An 18,183-nucleotide genomic window follows, 5' to 3' on the forward strand; every position below is an offset into this window, starting at 1 on the left:
TTTTAAATTGGAACTTGCAACATCTTTTTTTCATCTGTTGTCATTAACCTAAAATGTTATCCGTCACTACCTTTTTTTTTTTTTTTTTAACCTGCAATGTTTACATTTTGATTTCTTTGGTATTGCTGGAACTATAATGCCTGTGACTAACAATTACTTTCACTATCAATTAATCTGCTGATTATTTTCTTGAATAATGTATTGTTTGGTCTATAAAATGTCAATAAATAGGAAAAAAAAAGTTTCATAAAGCCCAAGTGACATCTTCAAATTAGTTTTGTTTTCCGACCAACAGTCCAAAACCTCAATATATTCAGTTTTAATGTCACATATGACTAAGAAAAGCAGCAAATCCTCACAAGCGAGAAGCTAAAACTAAGGAATGTTTGGCATTTTGCTTAAAAAAATCTTTGCCGGGGTGGCCTCTAACTCACCCTGTAAGAGCGTTCGCCCCATGTTGGCTGTGTCCTGCAGCGGCCCGGGGTCGAATCCGACCTGCGGCCCTTTACTGCGTGTCATCCCCCATCTCTCTCCCCTTTCATGTCTATCAACTGTCACTGAAAAAAAAAATCTTTGCCAATTAATTTTCTGCCACTCAACTGATGCTAAAACATATTTTCTGGAGCTCTACATTATACCATAAAATAAAATAAAAAACAGTTAATTTAAGCTCTATTGGTCAGGTCAGGTTCAAAGTGACTCCAACCAACCTTTTTCACATACAGTATTTCAGGTTTATTGCCAAATTCCTAATGGTGAAGAAAATAGTAAGATGTGTAATGCAGGATAATGCATCTGTTTTACATGAAGCACATACTTATTTCCATTCTCGGTTTGAAACAAAACACACCTTTTAATTTAGCCTAAAACTAAATTTGTCAATGAGCAAATAAAAGTTAACTTTGTTCCTCTCCCTGTTGACATAAAGTTGAGATCTTTGGGAAAGCCATAAATTCTTTGAAATGCCCAGCTATTCACACATGGCAGTGTACTTGCTGCCAGCGCTTGTTTACGGTCTTTGTGTTCAGTAAACAGTGGTGTTACTCTGCGCCGAGTCCCAAACTGCGTGACTGAACTGATATTCACACACCAATCATGGGCGCCTAATTGGTATAGCCCTTCGTTCATTAACGCACTGCATTGCAAAGCTTTCACAGACTTGCGCTCGCTATTTATTTTGTTCTGTCACTCGGCACATCAAAAGCTCCGATCTGATATGAGTGTAATGGTCCATTTGAATGGCAGGACATGAATGACGGCATGTGTTGCTTTTCCCTTTGAAACCCCTTCGGAGAGAAGCAGTGGGGAGAAAACGCTCTTGGCACAACTTTGTATCATAAAAGTTGAAAGCATTCCGCCCGTTTTGGCCTATAAGCACAATCATGTATGTGAAATGAGAATGGCCGCGCAGTGGCATTGTTCAAAATCATCATTACAACGCAAACATCAGCGATACAACTGCTCTGATCAGTCAGGACATAAACATTGGCTTAAAGTGTTAAGCGCTACACACTGTCCTAATAGTTTAATAGTCATAGAAGCAATGTGATCCAGTGTTGGCAGGGAATTAGACAAGATTTCATGTCTAATTTATTTGTAATAAATTCACTATCAACATATGCTAAAGGGGTCGCTTCATATTCATTGAAAATGTGAAAATTGTGGTATGATACCATCATTTTATTTGCCTAGAGTTTTAGATATCTGTCTCTGACATATGTCTCTGACATTTCTGCTGCCACCCCAATACAATGAAGGAGGATGTCATTGTTTGTGGCGCTCACAGCATTGAAAAAAATTACATTTAAAAACAAATTCCAGAATCAGTGTCAATGTTACTACCTAAACAAAGTCCCAATAAAAACTGTTGACAGCCTGTTCAGTGGATCATCCAGAAATACAATGGTTTCAGACCACATGTGCAAGAGCTAATAGTTTGTGAAGGTAGTGCGCAACATGAAGAGCAGCACATAATCCAACTAAGCAGCAGGAATTCAGAGTTCTGGACAGTTTAATCGTAAGCACGCAACTACCGCCTACTGTCACAGAATCCCATCCCAAGATGCTACATTTTTTTTTCAATGTAATTTTTCTACGCTGTGAGCCCCACCTGTCCTGTTAACTTGCACTGAGTTGAAGTGGCAATTTTACGTAACCTGCTAGCTAATCAACAAATATGAACAAGATTAAAGAAGAGTTAGTTCATGTTTGATATATTTACAATTATTACATATATTGCATATGTGCTGGATGCAACCTACACTGTAGCATACGCTGTAATGACACCTGCTCGTTATAACAGTGTTTTCATTCACTAACGGTGTCATAAGTGCTTCATTGTTTTATGGGTTAAGTAATAATTGGCCTCACCAGCTGGAAGATACAATAAAAAAAAACTCTGCAGCGGGTGATGCTGGAGCAAACCACAATCTGTGTTACACTTCATTCCCTCATGCGCTCAGATTTTATAGTGCTGGCAGTGAAATGTGGCTCACAGACGCTAAATGTTTCAGCAAAAAGTCACTTAAGAACAAAAAAGTAAAAACCAGATAGTAAGCAAAGGGATTCCTGCATGACAATGATGTTTTCTATTAGGGACTACATCCTTATCAGTCATGAATTGTTTTTATTTTCTGTCCTCAAGAGAGTTCAGCCTACTGTCATTAAAAAAAACACAAGCCAAAAGCATGCAGGCCATTATCGAGCTGTGCATCCTGCTTTGCCTCAGCAGCTGGACAGAAGACCTGATGTGAAAGTTTGAACGTGTGCCAAGAAGTTATTTGTTAGTAGAGCTTCTCTAAATAACACACACACCTTCACTCACGCACACCGCTCACTGGCCCACGATGACCCAATGATCACTGCTGTCTGATCACTCACTACTGTGAACTCCCGAACCCTGGCGATGAGGCACACAACCCTCGTCTGCAGCCAAAGACCTGCTTCCGTGTGTGTGTGTGTTTGTGTGTGTGTGTGTGTGTGTGTGTGTGTGTGTGTTTGTTTTCAGCGCGCTGTGTGTTTGTGTGTGTGTGTGTGTGTGTTGTGTGTTTGTTTTCAGCACGCTGTGTGGACCGCTTGTTTTGAAGGGCACAGATCACAGATTAATGATGACTTCTAGTTATCCAAACAAAAGCTCAGCAAGCAACGCTGAAAAGAACCTGTTTACCCAAAGTGTACTGTTTACTATTATTGCATCATTTATTATCCTCTGTACAGTGGGACAACAAAAACAGCAAAGCCATATTATCTTTTCAGATTTTTATTTAAGTTTCTTTATTACTTTTTTTTATTTCATAAACTGAACTTTCTCCAAAACTAATCACAGCGAGCTTTCCAACTTTGTTAAAGGGTCAATATGATGATTTATAATATACTTTTTTTTGTGTTTACTGGTAGCATTTTATTACATGTCACTTAGCTGACGTTTTTATCCAAAGCGACTTACAATTGCTATATATGTCAGAGGTCGCAACTAGGGGTTAAGTGTCTTGCTCAGGGACACAGTTGAAGTATCGCTGTGGGAATCGAATCACAGGTCTCCCACACCAAAGTCATGTGTTATATACACTGCGCCATCACCACCCATTTACTTTAATATCTCTGGGTGCACGAGGTCTTTGCCGGCAACAATACAAATCAATAAGCTGGACTGCTTTATGGCTTTTTGGATGATTTTTGCATCAATGTGATGATGTATCTAACTTGATAGGTATTTAATTCAATTAGATAAAAAGAAACATACCCTCATTGCTGGTTTTATTTTGGTCATTTTCTCAATAGATTTTCCAGAAACTTGTCATTGGATATATTAATATAAAAGTCAGTATAACCATGATGAGCCTGAGCTGTTACTGGTTACACGGCGTTGGTGGTTCGACTGATCGTGACTGTTTTCCCAAGATGGCGATTGCCTGTATACCCGAAGGTAATGTCTTTATAAACTATCTTTTTAATAAACTGTCTGTACACTTACAAAGTTCTCAATGCTTCGGTTTACACGTAGGGACCCTCATTATGCTACCGTTGAAGTGTGGGGCTATTTTGAGCCTTGTTAGTGGTATGAAATAGCGATGTATTTCTACTCTACCAGTGGCCCGAATGCCTAGTGTTAAGCTAATCAGCGGTTCACGCTAGCTTGTTTCAAACTACATACACATTCGATTACCATGAAAACATATCCCAGAGAAAGGTCGACTCGGTACACGTGTTATTAACCCTAGGTTCATTTTGCGCCGGAATTGTCCTTTAACAGCAGCAGGACCATGTTTGTGGGATTGAATAAAAAATAAAACTGCAGGACCCGTGTTTATTGTAATGAAGAAACATGTCACCTCATGCAACAGTGTGGCTCATTGATGTGTTTTTAATAGTGTCTACAGCACTGAGGGTTAAGATATGTTAGGCTTCGGGGCGACCTCGAGCTCACCCAGTAAGAGCCTTGGCCCCATGTTGGCTGAGTCCTGCAGCGGCGCAGGGTTCGAATCCGACCTGCTGCCCTTTGCTGTGTGTCATCCCCCATCTCTCTCCCCCTTTCATGTCTATCCACTTTCAAAATAAAGGGAAAAGCCCCAAAAAATAATCTTTAAAAAAAGAAAAGAAAAAAAAAGATATGTTAGGCTTCGGGGTACTTAAAATAGAACCAGAATTATCCTTAAAAGTGGATATATTCCAACAGATTAGGTTTCCAGCCATGTGCAACGAATCTCACTGAAAACTAGCAGAAAGTATTTGAGGCATGCTGCTGGATTTCAGCGCTGCTCTATTCAAAGGAACACTGTTAGATGGCGCGACTTCCCCCTTTGCTTCTCAGGTCTCGGGCTGAAGAAAGGTTGAGGTTAGGAAGGCCCTCTCCTGGGACTGAAGGCATCCACAGCATAACACACCCGTGTTCCGCTATTTATCCACTGCTGTATTCATCTTTTCTGTTTTCCCATTCACACCGCTATCAGGTTGGATGTGACACCACCCCCCCTCAGAAGGTCAGGATAACCCCCACCACACACAAACACACCATAGAGTTGTCCTCCTGAAAGAGATCAAAGATGCTGTTGGTCAGCAAAGAAGACAAAAGATGTGAGATGCTGAGATGGTTAAAGTAACTCAGTAAGTGCGCTGATCCCTCAATGTCTATTTCAGCAGCCTTCTGACGTTCAAGAAAAATTCCATTGCTGAATGTTGTTGAACGTCTTGGTAATGGGTGAAACAGACCAAAAATTGTCTCTACAGCCCTCGACAGACAAGTTAAATTTAGTTTTCTCAGGCATAAATCACTTTAAAGCAGAATTTTTAGTGCAATTTTTGCCTCATATGTCTTTTTGGAGGACTATGGGTTGATTACGAATTGAACTTATGTCGACACTAATCTCCTTGTTGCCCAATTACAGGCAAGTTTTTTTTTTTAAAGTCTGGGAAAGTAATTCATTTTGCAAGTGTTTAAAGTTGTCTGGCACATGGCGGGTGACGATGAATTGTCCCTCAAAGGGGTTAATTGATGGAGAGGAGAAATCCTTCAGGGAGGGAAAAGTTCAGTTTTGTACCTCCCTGTCCTGTTTGAAGGAGATGTGAGTTGGCAGTGCAGGAGAGGCTTGAAGATTAATGTTGCAAAAGGGGGCTCTGACAGCCTCTCCGCTGGTTGCGGTTCTCTTGGGTGGCCCGATTGGTCTTGGATGTCACTTTTGCTACTTAATCTTGTGTATGTGAACCAGGCAGATTCAGAGGGTCTGGGGGGTGGGGGTGGCGAAGGAGAATGCAAGAATATCACTCCTTTAACTTTCAGCAACTCATTTTGGTTTACTTTGTCCAGGTGAAAGAAATAACGCCATCAAAGTATTAAATTCAATTTCCAAATTTTGATTCTTCATTGTGCTAGCTTGTTGCGCATGTATAACATATTTTACAGTTGTGGTTTGTTATTCATTTTTGTTGCTGACAGGTTGTTATTAATGACTGTTTTAAGTATAATTTAATTATTAATTATTGTATCATCATTAGTGATGTAGTTGGTCAAGGTTTACATTTACAGTTGGTATTCTTTTTACCCACTTAAATCCCACTATTGGTCTGAATTTGGGGGAAATGTGTATACATTGATGCACAAAACACCAAGAATAGTATTTGATGAAATGATGCAGCCAATTGGGTTTGAGTATTTCAATCAGTGATATTGTCCGTAAGCGTAAGAATAATTTGATTTCTTTCAACCTTAAAGCTACCTAAAGGGGAAATTAAAGGCCTTGAAAACTTGTTTTCCCCCAGAAAGGGGCGTGGCGATGAGAGCCTCCTCTGGATGACGCCAATTTGATGTTCTAAAGCACTGGTTCCCAATTTTTTTGACATCTAGGACCCCTAAACTGACAGAAATTAGACCCCATTTGATAAGATTTTTGCTTTTCAGGTGGTTTATTAAAGAAAGTGGATGAAACCTATGACCCAAATAGCTTGATTTTGTCATTGTTTTACTTATGGATGGATTTATAGTGAAAATAAATGATTACCCTTTTTGCTGATGACCCCCTGGAACCCCCTCAAGGACCGCTCGGGGTCCCCGGCCCCCACTTTGGGAACCACTGTATTAGAGGATGTTTAGGCTCAATCCTCAGAACAACAGTAAACAGAGAGGTAGCAGTGCCAAAAACATTTAAGAACTGATGTCATGTGGAGACTGTATTTGCTTGTAAGGCTGTGGTTTATTTTGTCCTACTTCATCTGTTTTGGTAAAATAACTAAAAAAATCGGTGGGCTTTATCGTGTGGATTTTTCTTTATATTAAGTCAAAATTAAATGTTTGAAATTAATGAATTGTCCCTACATTTTCACAACCGTTTACAAAAGGCTACACTGAGACTTATTTGGGAATTAATTTGTTAAAAACAAAGGAGGCAGGGATCAGGTTAGTCACCATTATATGGTAAACACACAGCATACCATTGGTTACTGTAAAAGCATAGAAAGACACTAACGCCCGTTGACCAATTGTTCAGCAAGCTCCTTCCAGCTAACCTTTCTAAGACAATCTAAGCTGGTCTCTTACTTGACCTTTCTGACATTTAACCCTAATCCTCAACACCTTAAACCCTATTTTTGGCTTTAGCTCTAAGCTTATTCCCACTATCTAACCCGTGTTTGTGTCTGCAGCCTGCAGAGCTGAATCATCTCAGCCCCATGCTGTGCACCTTCTCCTGTTTCTGTTGTTCACTCAGATCTTATTTGTGAATGACTTTGCAGTTTCCTGCCTGAGTCAGGATGCGTTCTGTCATCGCTGTAAGGGCGACATTAAATTTGCACTCGACCAAATATGGCTCCCGGCAGTGATCAAACGGCTCCGTGCCAAAACTTTGGTAAAACACAGGTGTTCTCTCTCTGCGCAGCGACCGTGTTTACTAGATTGTTCCTGTGAAAGACTCACTTTTTCTCCTTTTTCGCTTTCACACGGAACGTTTGTTTTTTGAGAGCTGCAAGCTGCCCACATAGTGTCGTCACTGGAACTGCTTTCCCCGTAAACTGTTTGGATTCAATGAGCTAATCCACCTACGGTGTTTGGCCTGGTGCCATGCAGCACACCAAACAGACCATAATGTATAAAAAGCCAAATTTATAGGCAACAATTAAATATTTACGAAGTTAGAACTGATTAATCACCTGTGGCTTCTTATGAAACATTCCCAGTGTCAGCTCATTATGGGAGTTATCAGAGGCCAGGGCTCATAAAAACTATGATTAAAGACAGTGAATAAAGTAAATGCTACTTGTGTTAATGTAAAAAATAATGTCACTCAGGGCAAAACTCTTACTTAGTATCGGCTGGTCTCATTTCAACATTCCCTTTAACAACTTTTCAGCCAGATCAGCCCTTCCTCCTGCTGGTACTTCATGTTGATATTTATTTTAAGCTGGCATCTGCACATCAGGATAGCCTCACCACTTTCTCCGAGTGCAGCCAAACCACAGCTGTACTCCATACTGCATGTTCATCTGACTCTCCTGCTGAGAGAGGCAGTGCATGTCAGAACCCTCCTCTTGGTTATTCTGTTTTTCAGAGCCGTGACAGTAAATTCTACAAAGTCCACAAAAAGGATGGTCAAAGCGTCACGCCTGTCCTTCTTCAAAGAGTTATGACAAGAGAGAATCACTAGTAAAAAGTGAAAAGTCTGATAGCCATCAGTGGGACAGGGACTCCAGTAAACGGAGCGCTGAGTCTAGACCACTCGAGACGGGCATGTTAAGGTCACGCTCATAAAAGTCCCCTAGACGCGGGCTCCTTATAGGCCTGGAGGGGACGAGCCGGAGCAGGAATCACCTGCACAGATGGGTCAGGAGCTGCTACGCTGCGAGCTGCTACTGGGACCCCATCACACGGCCTGGGAGAGCAATAGGTTTCATATGCGTCACGTCGTGAATCAGGCTCAGCGTCAAATAACTCACAGTAGACTAAACTGCAGAGAGGACAGGGCAGTTATCTTCAAAACATGGACTGCAACGTGACAGAGGTGTCATCATCAGAGGGATTTGAAACGGAGAAGAAGAATTACCCGAGGAGGAAGAACATAAATCTGTAACTGGATTGGACAGTCTTGAAAAGAAGATTTTTAAATAGTCTTCTTCTTAAAAATGCAACATATCCTTCAGTGGCCACCACTAATTGACCTCTTGAAGGAATGCAACGCCTTCTCCTTGACTGACATTTGCTTTTAGCGGCTCCTGTGGGATGGGGCGGTGAGCTGGTGGAAGGCGATAGCGGGGGAGATCCTCTGGAGATAAACCGCCATGCCCCCTGTCCCTCAGACAACAAAGAAAGTGAGTGATGTTTGTCTGAAAACCAAGAGCCGCGAGCCCTCTTGTTTTGATGTGTGGGCCACCTGGGATGCGGGTCTCCATCAGCACTCGGGCCGAGGACAGAGGAAGAGAAACAGGACTCACACAGATCTCGTCCCCAGGACAAACAATCTGAGTGACAAGCCTGCTGGAATCCCACGGAAGTCACCCAACAGACGAGGCATTCAAACAGAAAAAACAAGAGGCGTTTAGGTGGCCACAAAGGGCCGGAGTAGAATTGCACAGCGTGATTTCCTCAATTTTTCGAGGACAAAAGTTTAAGTCCTTTAGTATCCAAACACATGCAGGAAACCTATGAGGATCGTAGTAATTTCATCTAAAACTTACTAATGTATTTCCTTTTTATGCCATTTTATGCCAGTTAATACTGCAACAATTCAGAGCCAATTTTTGTACCCACTAGTCCACAACATTTATTTGAGAACTATATATACAAGTTAGATAAAGGTCAATGTTTTACATATGACACCTCCTAAAATATGATGCATTGTTATAGATTAAACAACCCAACACAATATTGAGTAGTTTAACCATTGTGTTGTCTTCCCGTCAACCAAGCAACTTTTTTCTGGGTCAACATTTTAAATGAAAACTTTTTTTTTCATCCTTTTGTTGTTCTTTTTCGACACTTGTCCCAACGTTTGTGTAGATTTTTATTTTTTTTAAAATATTTTTTCCCCTGTGTTTTTGAAGCTTTTTCCAACATTTCACGTCATTTCACTTTTTTTTTTCCAACGTTCTTTTGTCAAATGCTATAAAATTAAATAACACACCTAAATTCAATAAAAGTAGTGAACTGATCATTTATTTTAACTGTGAAGAGTATTGGTTGTATGGAACCATCCACGTTCATTTCTTTGACAATTTGGTGGAAAGAAACCCAAATTTCTGATATGGAAACTTTTTAAAAATGGGTCAAATTTGACCCGAGGACAACAGGAGGGTTAAATGAACTGAGCTACAACATAAAATACTGCATACACAGTAATTATCCAATAATATAACTCTTCAGTACTTCAGCGTAAGTAAGACTTTGAAAGCAAGACTTTTACTTTGTTAGAGTAATTCTACCTTGAGGTATTGTTACTTCTACTGAAGTACAAACTCTGTATATTTCTTCCCCCACTATTTAAAGGTAGAAATCTTCAGTCAGTTTATTTGTTGAGGGACCAACAAGTCAATCAAAGCCCAGCTGATTTCTTTTTTTTTTTTACAGCAGTGACTATCCAGATGTGGTAAACTATATGTTATCGTTTAATTTTTTTTAAAGTTTTCATTACTCAAATGGAGGACCAGAAGTAGCAAACAGATGCAGGAGTTCTACACCACATGAAAAGACTTAGGTCACTGTCATCTGTGAAACTTCCTATCCTCTAAGATTTACCTGCTGTGGATCAGTTGCTGTGGGAGGTTTTCAGACTTTGTGAATCCGTGAAGATCGTGTTTCACAAATCTGAGGCAGTGAATGAAGGCAGAACTCACAAGTTTCAGCAGGCCAAATCTGTTCCAGAAATAGACACATTTGTGAGGGTTTATGCATTCTCACATTAAGAAAAATCTCATGTAAAGTGATGATGAGTAGGTCTGAGCTACGTCCCATCCTTGACTAGTGTGAATAAGGCCTCCCTTGTCCAAATAAGATTGACAGGAAAAGATGACTGTGGCAGCTGTCCAATATCCTCAATTTCCATTTTTTTTTTTTTTTTTTTAAAAGATATATTTAGACTAATATAATATACTCATGATCTTTACATCAGATGTAATGAAATGGGAAAAAGTCGTCAGGGACAAGTATAGTGACTCATAAAGCACCATAAAGTAAAAATCCAATTGAATATTAATTAGTGGTAATAATGGTTGTGGCATGTTGATGCAAAAGTGCGCTCACTCCCTGCTTGGCAGGGGTGTAACTCATTAAGATTCTATCAGGATTGAGCCGTTCATTAGTTTTACAGCTCAGCCACAAACCTGCAGGATCACATGCAAGACTGGAGGGATTCCTGCGTCTTAACATTCAGCGCCAGGGACGTCAGCTCTGAGGAATCTCCTGCTGCACATCTGAAAACACAAAGCTGGTTAAAATAAAAATCAAACACCTGTGGGTTACTTGCAAATCACTGAATATTTTCAACGTTTTGCCAAAGTAAAACAAAAAGTGAAGCCGTTTTTTTGCTTTGGTAAGGAAGAAAAAAAAGTTTTTAATTCACTTCACAAATATTTTACTGGATTTTGCTTAGTTACTGAAAGTACTATACATGTTTTAAGCTTCTGTGAATGTTTTTTTTTTTTTTATAATTGGCATTTTTGTCTAATAACCTTTAGATTCTACAAAAGTAGAGGCATATTCATTTTAAATAATCAAAACCCCTCATCTTGGCTCAAGGGGTATGTCCTAACCATGTGGTGCTCCATTACTGTTTCACACCAATATGGTTGACCACTTAGAAATGCAACTATTTATCCTGTCTATTAATCCATCAAATTAAAATAAAATTGACATGTGACGTTGACACAAACTGCACAACTTGGCTTTCAAACCTTTAGCATTGACAAAATTACCGGTTTCCTGTCAATTTAAATCATTAAAAACATGTAGCGTGACGCCTGTCACAATGTCAAAGTGCTGCACATTTTGTGACTCTTTGAAAACATCATCTCACGTATGTGGAAATGATTATTTGGTCCAGGGAACATTTCCTCACTAGCTTACATCATATCGATGCATTTCCGTCATTTGTGTTTGTTTTTCAAAGGGGTGTGTGTGTGAGAGCGAGAGAGTCATGAAGACAGGAGAGTGTTGAAACAAAGAGGAAACACCTCTAATGAACCCAGAGGTCCTGTCTGATAACACACACACACACACACACACACACACACACACACACACACACACACACACACACACACACACACACACACACACACACACACACACACACACACACACACACACACACACACACACACACACACACACGTACCATGAATGAAAGCAGCTTAAAGGCTGATCTCTGTGCAGTGTCACTGCTCGAGGATCCCGAGGAGGGGAGCAGCCCTCTCACTGTGAAGGGGCCGGGAATGTGGGGTGTCCTGAGTGGAGCATTGGCTGTGGGAGGAAGAGCAGGGGTACGAGGCCCAGATGGATGTCAGGGAAACATCTGTTCCACCTCCTAGCAGGGTCTTATCAACAGAAATGCTGCCACACACACTGGACACGAGAAGGGAGAAGACAGAGAGAAAAGAGCATTCTTTGCAGAGTTTAAGAAAACATGCATTTTGTTTGTCTTGTAAACGAAAGTTAGGTTCCCTGTCGGGTCGCGCATTTGCATTTCACTAAGCTCACAGGGTTCATTTTGTTGTGTGTGACTACATTTGTTTATACTTCTGGTAGGTCTTTATAATGTATGTGGCACATTTCTGCCCTAATATTAGTACGTCAAAATATATAAAAATACAGTGAATCGTATTTACATGAATGCTTCCCAACCAAAGGGGCCAATACAATTTTAAACTCTGTCACTTAAATTCTTTGCTCTAAAATGCTTTGCTTTATATTATCACTGTATTCTGTCACAAGGTTGGATTAAACCTTTTTGTCAAGTAAAAAGAAATACAAATTCACAGTACTGGCACATGCGATTTCACCCATTTGTAGTATGCACAGCTAAAACCCCAGCTGTTTGGATGCACACATATTTACTTTAGAACTGTTTCCTAAAATCTGTCACATAATATATTTAATTACATTATTGCAGATACTTTTGTTTTGTTGATATTTTACTTCTGTGCAACATCTATCGATATTGGCAATCACTGCTGTTCTTTTTTCAGTTTTTTACCTTGACTGATCAACAGATGCTACTTGAAATACAGATAGCAGATAATACACGATGCTTACTTTATCCTGTTTAAAAAGCGTTTGTGATTATTTGAGGGAAGAGAAGTGAACAGTAGTAAAAACACTGAGGCAGCCACTTCACTGTTTACGAAGTTGTGCTGAAAAAGACATGTAAGGTTATTTAAAACTTAAAATTGAATATAAAACCTACATGGCTTCATTCATTCTGTGGTCGGTCTACTTCCTACACTCTAAGACCATGAGGGTTCATTTTCAGCCCATGTTAAAATCCAATCCACACTCGATGGAAGATTTCCTGAGATCTCACTGACTGTAATGTGTTTGTACTGTTCACACTGTAACCAAGCTATTAACGCAACGAAGACTAGTAATGGCATGAATGCAGCAGAGCTCTTTGTGTCAGAAAATCAAAACCAAAACGACAAATGATAAATAAACTATGCTGGAGGCTGCAGCTTTGCATGCTGGGAGAAATGTTTCTGGTAAAGTGCTTTTGTGTGGCGTCATTCTTTACATGCAAAATCTTAAAAGCATCCCTCTGGCATTTCGGCATGTTTCACCCTTTTGTTACAAATCGCACCTTCACTTTATATGCCTGCCAACAATTAGGCTTGCCATAGTTTGTTAGTGTTTTTCCTCCCTTCCAGGCAGCCATTAATTACCATTAATTTGAGTGAATTATAAAAATCGACTTGCAGAGACTTGAGATACCGTATCCATCACAGTAAACATCACGTCTCCGTTAATGTTGCTTGGTAATGCACAGGCCGATTCAAAAAGGCTGGACTGCATTACCACACAACAACAATAATATAACTTTGCAGCTTCTTATCTGTAAGCCACACTGAAGGTCGGCTGCCAACAAGGACGAGAAACAACTCTTAACAGAACAGCCAGACACCAGCAATTAAACAGGTAGAGCAGGTAAAGGTTCAGTGTGGGAGGAGAAGGTAGACTGCGTCTTTTTCAGCAGAATAAAATCAACTGTGCAGACAGAGATTGAGGAGGAGTGGAAGAGAGGGAGAGGTCTCCCTGTCTCTCTCTCTCTTTTTTTTCTCCCGGGAGGGCTGCTTCGCTGAGGTCCTGGCCTCTTCCCTGCTCCTGGATGCCCATGCTGAGGGAGGGCTGCTTTGGCGTGACCAAAGGGAAGCAGAGCGAGTAAGAGAAAGACAGAGAGATGGAGAGAACCTGAGAGAGGGAGAGAAAAAAAAAAACAGTAAGGAGAGAGAGATAGTGAGGACTCAAAAAACAGAGAGAAAGTGAGAGCGACAGGAAGAAAAGGGGGGAGCGAGACGAGCGCAGCAGCCCATGGTTTGTCTCAGGGCTGCAGCAGCTTCCAGAGCTGGTGTGCAGCAGACTGAAGAGAAGCACGTCTGCCCCAGAGGCAGAGACTGGAAAACAGGATCAAAGAGTCGCCAGGGCAACCTGCATGACACACATTGTATTAAAGCCACACGGTTAATTTGAAAGAGAGGGAAGAAGGGCAAAAGGAGAAGAAAAGGGGAGGCAGAGGTAGCAGAGTAGATTATATTTATTAGGAACTCCTGTCTCACTCGGTTAACTTTCCACTCAAAACTTTCTTCAGCTGCACCACTTTGACTGATTTTTTTATTTTTATTTTTCAACTTTGGCTTGACCTCAACTGGCTCACCTGCATTCTCCCAATTATCTTCCAGTGTCTCAGATTTCCACAGGTCACCTTAAATCACAAATCAAAGACATCTAGTCTCCAAATTCATACCTGGTCTTTCACAAGCAGATAAAACATTACAATCATGTGCTACACAGCTCAGTTAGTATTCTGTGAAAGCAGAATGCAGAAAATATTTATATTTCTTACCAAACTAGAAACTGTCATCCATACTCCCATTATAAGATTACACATTCAAAATAAAGAGACATTTATGTGACACTCAGAGGTGTAAAGTATCAAATATTTCACTTTGATATTTTAACTAGCAAAAGTAATCAAAAAGTGAATAACAACTAAGACATTATTTCAATTTTTAAAACTTTAATTGCCATTTTAGACAAAACCCATGATTAAAAAAAAAAAAAAAAAAAAAAAGACTGCAGTGAAGATTTTGAAAACTAGGTGTGAGCAGATGGTATGCAAAGTCCAATTATTTTGCATTCAAGAGATCGAATGCACCGATCCATCCAGATTGTAAAAAAACTACCTGGCAGATCTAACAAAGTCAGGTACAAAAAGTGATTAAATCTCATAAAACCTGACAAAATAGTCAACGAACAGCAATGGAAATACAAAAGCATGCAGGAAGGAGGTGTGAACATTACTGAGGCACATCTTGGGGACAAGCAAACACCTGTGGCACAATGAGCACGACTTGTTCTAGAGGTGTGGAGTCCACACAAGGGCAGCCGGGCTGAACAATGGCATCTGGGATTAAAAAAAGTAATGGGGACAGGGAGCAGAGCTGGAGTGGAGGGGTAGTGTTGGTTAGGACGGGTTGGGATGAGGTGGGGCGGGGGTCCACGATAAACAGCAGACAGGGAGGGGTCTTCACAGACAGTTGGAAGGCATTAGAGTGTCGGACAGGGACTTGTCAGATGCAGCTGTTGCTGTGGCTGATTGATAGAGTTTGTATTCCACCCTGATGGGAGACTGGAGTCGCTAGCCAGTGTTGAGAGGGATTATGTCAAATTCAAAAAAGGAAAAAGAAAAACAGTAAAAATGTAGAAAAACAAAAACAAACATGACATTTGCTCAACACTGAAATGAAACCAAATCCATCACATTTCTGTACCAGCCCTGTCAATCATGGTGGCTGTTTTTTTTTTTCTTTCTTTTTTCTTTCTTTGATTTGAAAGAAGTGTGGTATGATATATAAAAAATCTGATTCTGATTTATAAAAGCATTCAGACTTGTTCCCGCTTCCTCAAAATGGTCTATATAAGGTCACCTAGCACTTAGATACATAATTAGTAGTACCTGTGTATGGCTGCACAGGAGGGTACACAGCAATATGCCTGTTGCATGTACATAATACTTAGACTACACTATTCAGATTAGATATTCAGATACGGTGTGATACACTGATATGTAACTACCATACATAACACAAGGCTTTGGACTCCAATCACACAACGGCATTCGTTGTTACCGAGTCAAACAGAAAAGCACACTTGACAGCCATACAGTACTTCTCAGTGGAAAGAACATCAACCGAGCCCACCCAAACATCCTGTAAAGTAATTACTGGAGATGTTAAACATATCTACAGACAACCTGGGCTCCACTTTGTGTGTGGCAGCGTGTGTTTGTGTAAGAGTGAGAATGTGTGTGTTCATGTCCAATGATGACTGAAGGAATGCCATATGTCCCACATGCCATTGGTTTAATCACAATGGCACAGACAGTAGTAAACAAGATTTCCATTTCTGGCAAAGTTCAATGAGTTTTCTTGACAAACTGCTTTACATTGGGTGGGTTTAATGGCAGCTTTCCTCTGTCGGGTTGTAGTGGCTGACTTGGGCACACACTCTTCCAATTTGAAAAATGAGAGCGCAGTGAAGGGAGGACAACATACAATCCACTTCTCAAAGAGAGAGGCCAACAGCTGCTGCATTTTCTTGTGTGTGCATGTTTGTGTCTGTGCATGAGTGTATGTACATGGGCACCAGCAGGATGCGGTGTTTCTTTGTCGTTAGCCGCTAATGTCTCTTAGCATTAGCAGTGTTAGCATCATATCCTTGCAGGCTCTGTGTCTTTGTCCTCCAACAGGCTAATGAACTGACCAAAGCTCTCCTTCACTGCCTCCAAGTTGTCGGTGGTGCTGCCCTCCAGGATCCAGCGCTTCCCTCTGGCCAGTGGCTCCAGCTCAAAGTACTTCTTGACCTGCCGGCAGAAACAGAATGTGGTCAGCCAAAACACTCAGTATTAATTTCAATAACTAAAACACCTCCACACATGTTGGGGAAAGTAGCCAATATTATAGTGGGCTTTAGTAACGAGTGGGACTGAAAACCTGCAGATTCATTGCCTTCCATTGTAAAGCTTTGGGATGTTTTTTAGTCCAGTGTATGGTCAGTTCATGACTCAGCTAGAAGTAAGGACTAATGATAAAGTATGACAAAGACTTATGATAAAGTAAGGATTATCATTTTGTAAGTATATCCAAAGTGTAAGAAAGAATTGTGTTTAACAGTTGGATTACTGTTTTCAGAGGCCACACTCTTTGTTTTCTGAGGCTAAGAACATTAATAGGGAAAAACAAGAGCCCAGAGAATCATTTCTATCCACAAATCAATCGGTTTTCTATGCAAGTGCGTTTTCTTCACATAATCACTCACAAATACATGATGGCACAGCCATGAAACTTCCCAAACACACATCCATAATGAGACCGAAGTTAATAATAAGAAGTAAAAATATAATACAATAAAACTAAATAAAATTAAAATATTTTCTCTAGGAAATATGTTGGCTTGGCAATGCTCTTTGTAAGAGTTGATTATAAAGTTCATATGTTGGCTTTTGGCTGCTCATGACAGTGGGGGGTTGGGAGGAGAACCACAACCAGCTGTTATGTAAAAACAAATCTCAACAGAGGGAAATAATGTCTTAGACCTCCACTTGAGGTACTGCAGGTTGTTAGGGTTTCTGACATTTTCAAGCTGAGAGTAATGGAAGCAATTTTGTTTGCCCGATGAGAACAAAGTTCAGCCATCTCCTCCTGGTTGTCTGATAGCCAGTGAAGAACATACAAAGACAAATGTGTATCGTCAGCCGCTCTCAGGTTTCTTTCACATGCTACTAATGTCACAGACGCAATTAAACTACATGTTCCCACCATGTAAACTTATTTAGTCAGTTTCATGTTTAGTTTGACACTTTTATGTTTGTTTGTAAAAGGTTTAAAGAAATGTGTCTCTCACACTTATCAAGTTACAACATGTATCATCATCTGTAGTATTCATAACTCCTTTAAAAATGTGATAGAAAAATAATCTAAAAGGCTTTTTCCTCAGTTACATTTACTTGTTAAAATATGAGAGCTTGACTATACTATACAGCAAAGAAGACAACATTATATGTCTAGCCATTATGGTTTTAATCACAATCTGTTCAGATAGTATAGTGTGTATATATATATACATACACATATATATACATACACACACATATATATATATATATATTATATATATATATATACATATATATATATATATATATATATATACATATATATATATATATACATATATATATACATATATATATACATACATATATACATATATATATATATATATATACATATATATATATACAACATATATATATATACATATATATATATATATATATAATACATATATACATATATACATATATACATATATATATATATATATATATATATATATATAACACATATTACATATATATATATATATATATATATATATATATATACATATATATATATATATATATATATATATATATACACACATATACATAT

The 18,183-nt window shown here is 39.6% G+C and overlaps 1 protein-coding gene across 5 annotated transcripts in view; it reads right to left on the reverse strand.

Annotated features, from left to right (window-relative positions):
• Nucleotides 1–18,183, reverse strand: part of arl15a (ADP-ribosylation factor-like 15a) — a 140,624-nt gene that overhangs the window by 5,975 nt on the left and 116,466 nt on the right. For 2 of the 5 annotated variants that reach the window (XR_005639602.1, XR_005639599.1), the window contains exons 5-9: nt 16,451–16,550; nt 11,814–13,879; nt 10,801–10,890; nt 10,217–10,333; nt 4,608–5,026 (exon numbers count right to left, since the gene is read on the reverse strand). Coding sequence is in view for 1 of the 5 variants with exons in the window: in XM_039804608.1 (XP_039660542.1) it covers nt 16,398–16,550 (153 nt within the window). In the remaining 4 variants the exon portion in view is untranslated. Of the gene's footprint in view, nt 1–4,607; nt 5,027–10,216; nt 10,334–10,800; nt 10,891–11,813; nt 13,880–14,204; nt 16,551–18,183 lie in introns of those variants that run through there. The other 3 variants (XR_005639600.1, XR_005639601.1, XM_039804608.1) reach the window with 2 other exon arrangements.

The sequence above is a fragment of the Perca fluviatilis genome, chromosome 6 (genome assembly GCF_010015445.1).
Source record: "Perca fluviatilis chromosome 6, GENO_Pfluv_1.0, whole genome shotgun sequence".
NCBI classification, from domain to species: domain Eukaryota; kingdom Metazoa; phylum Chordata; class Actinopteri; order Perciformes; family Percidae; genus Perca; species Perca fluviatilis.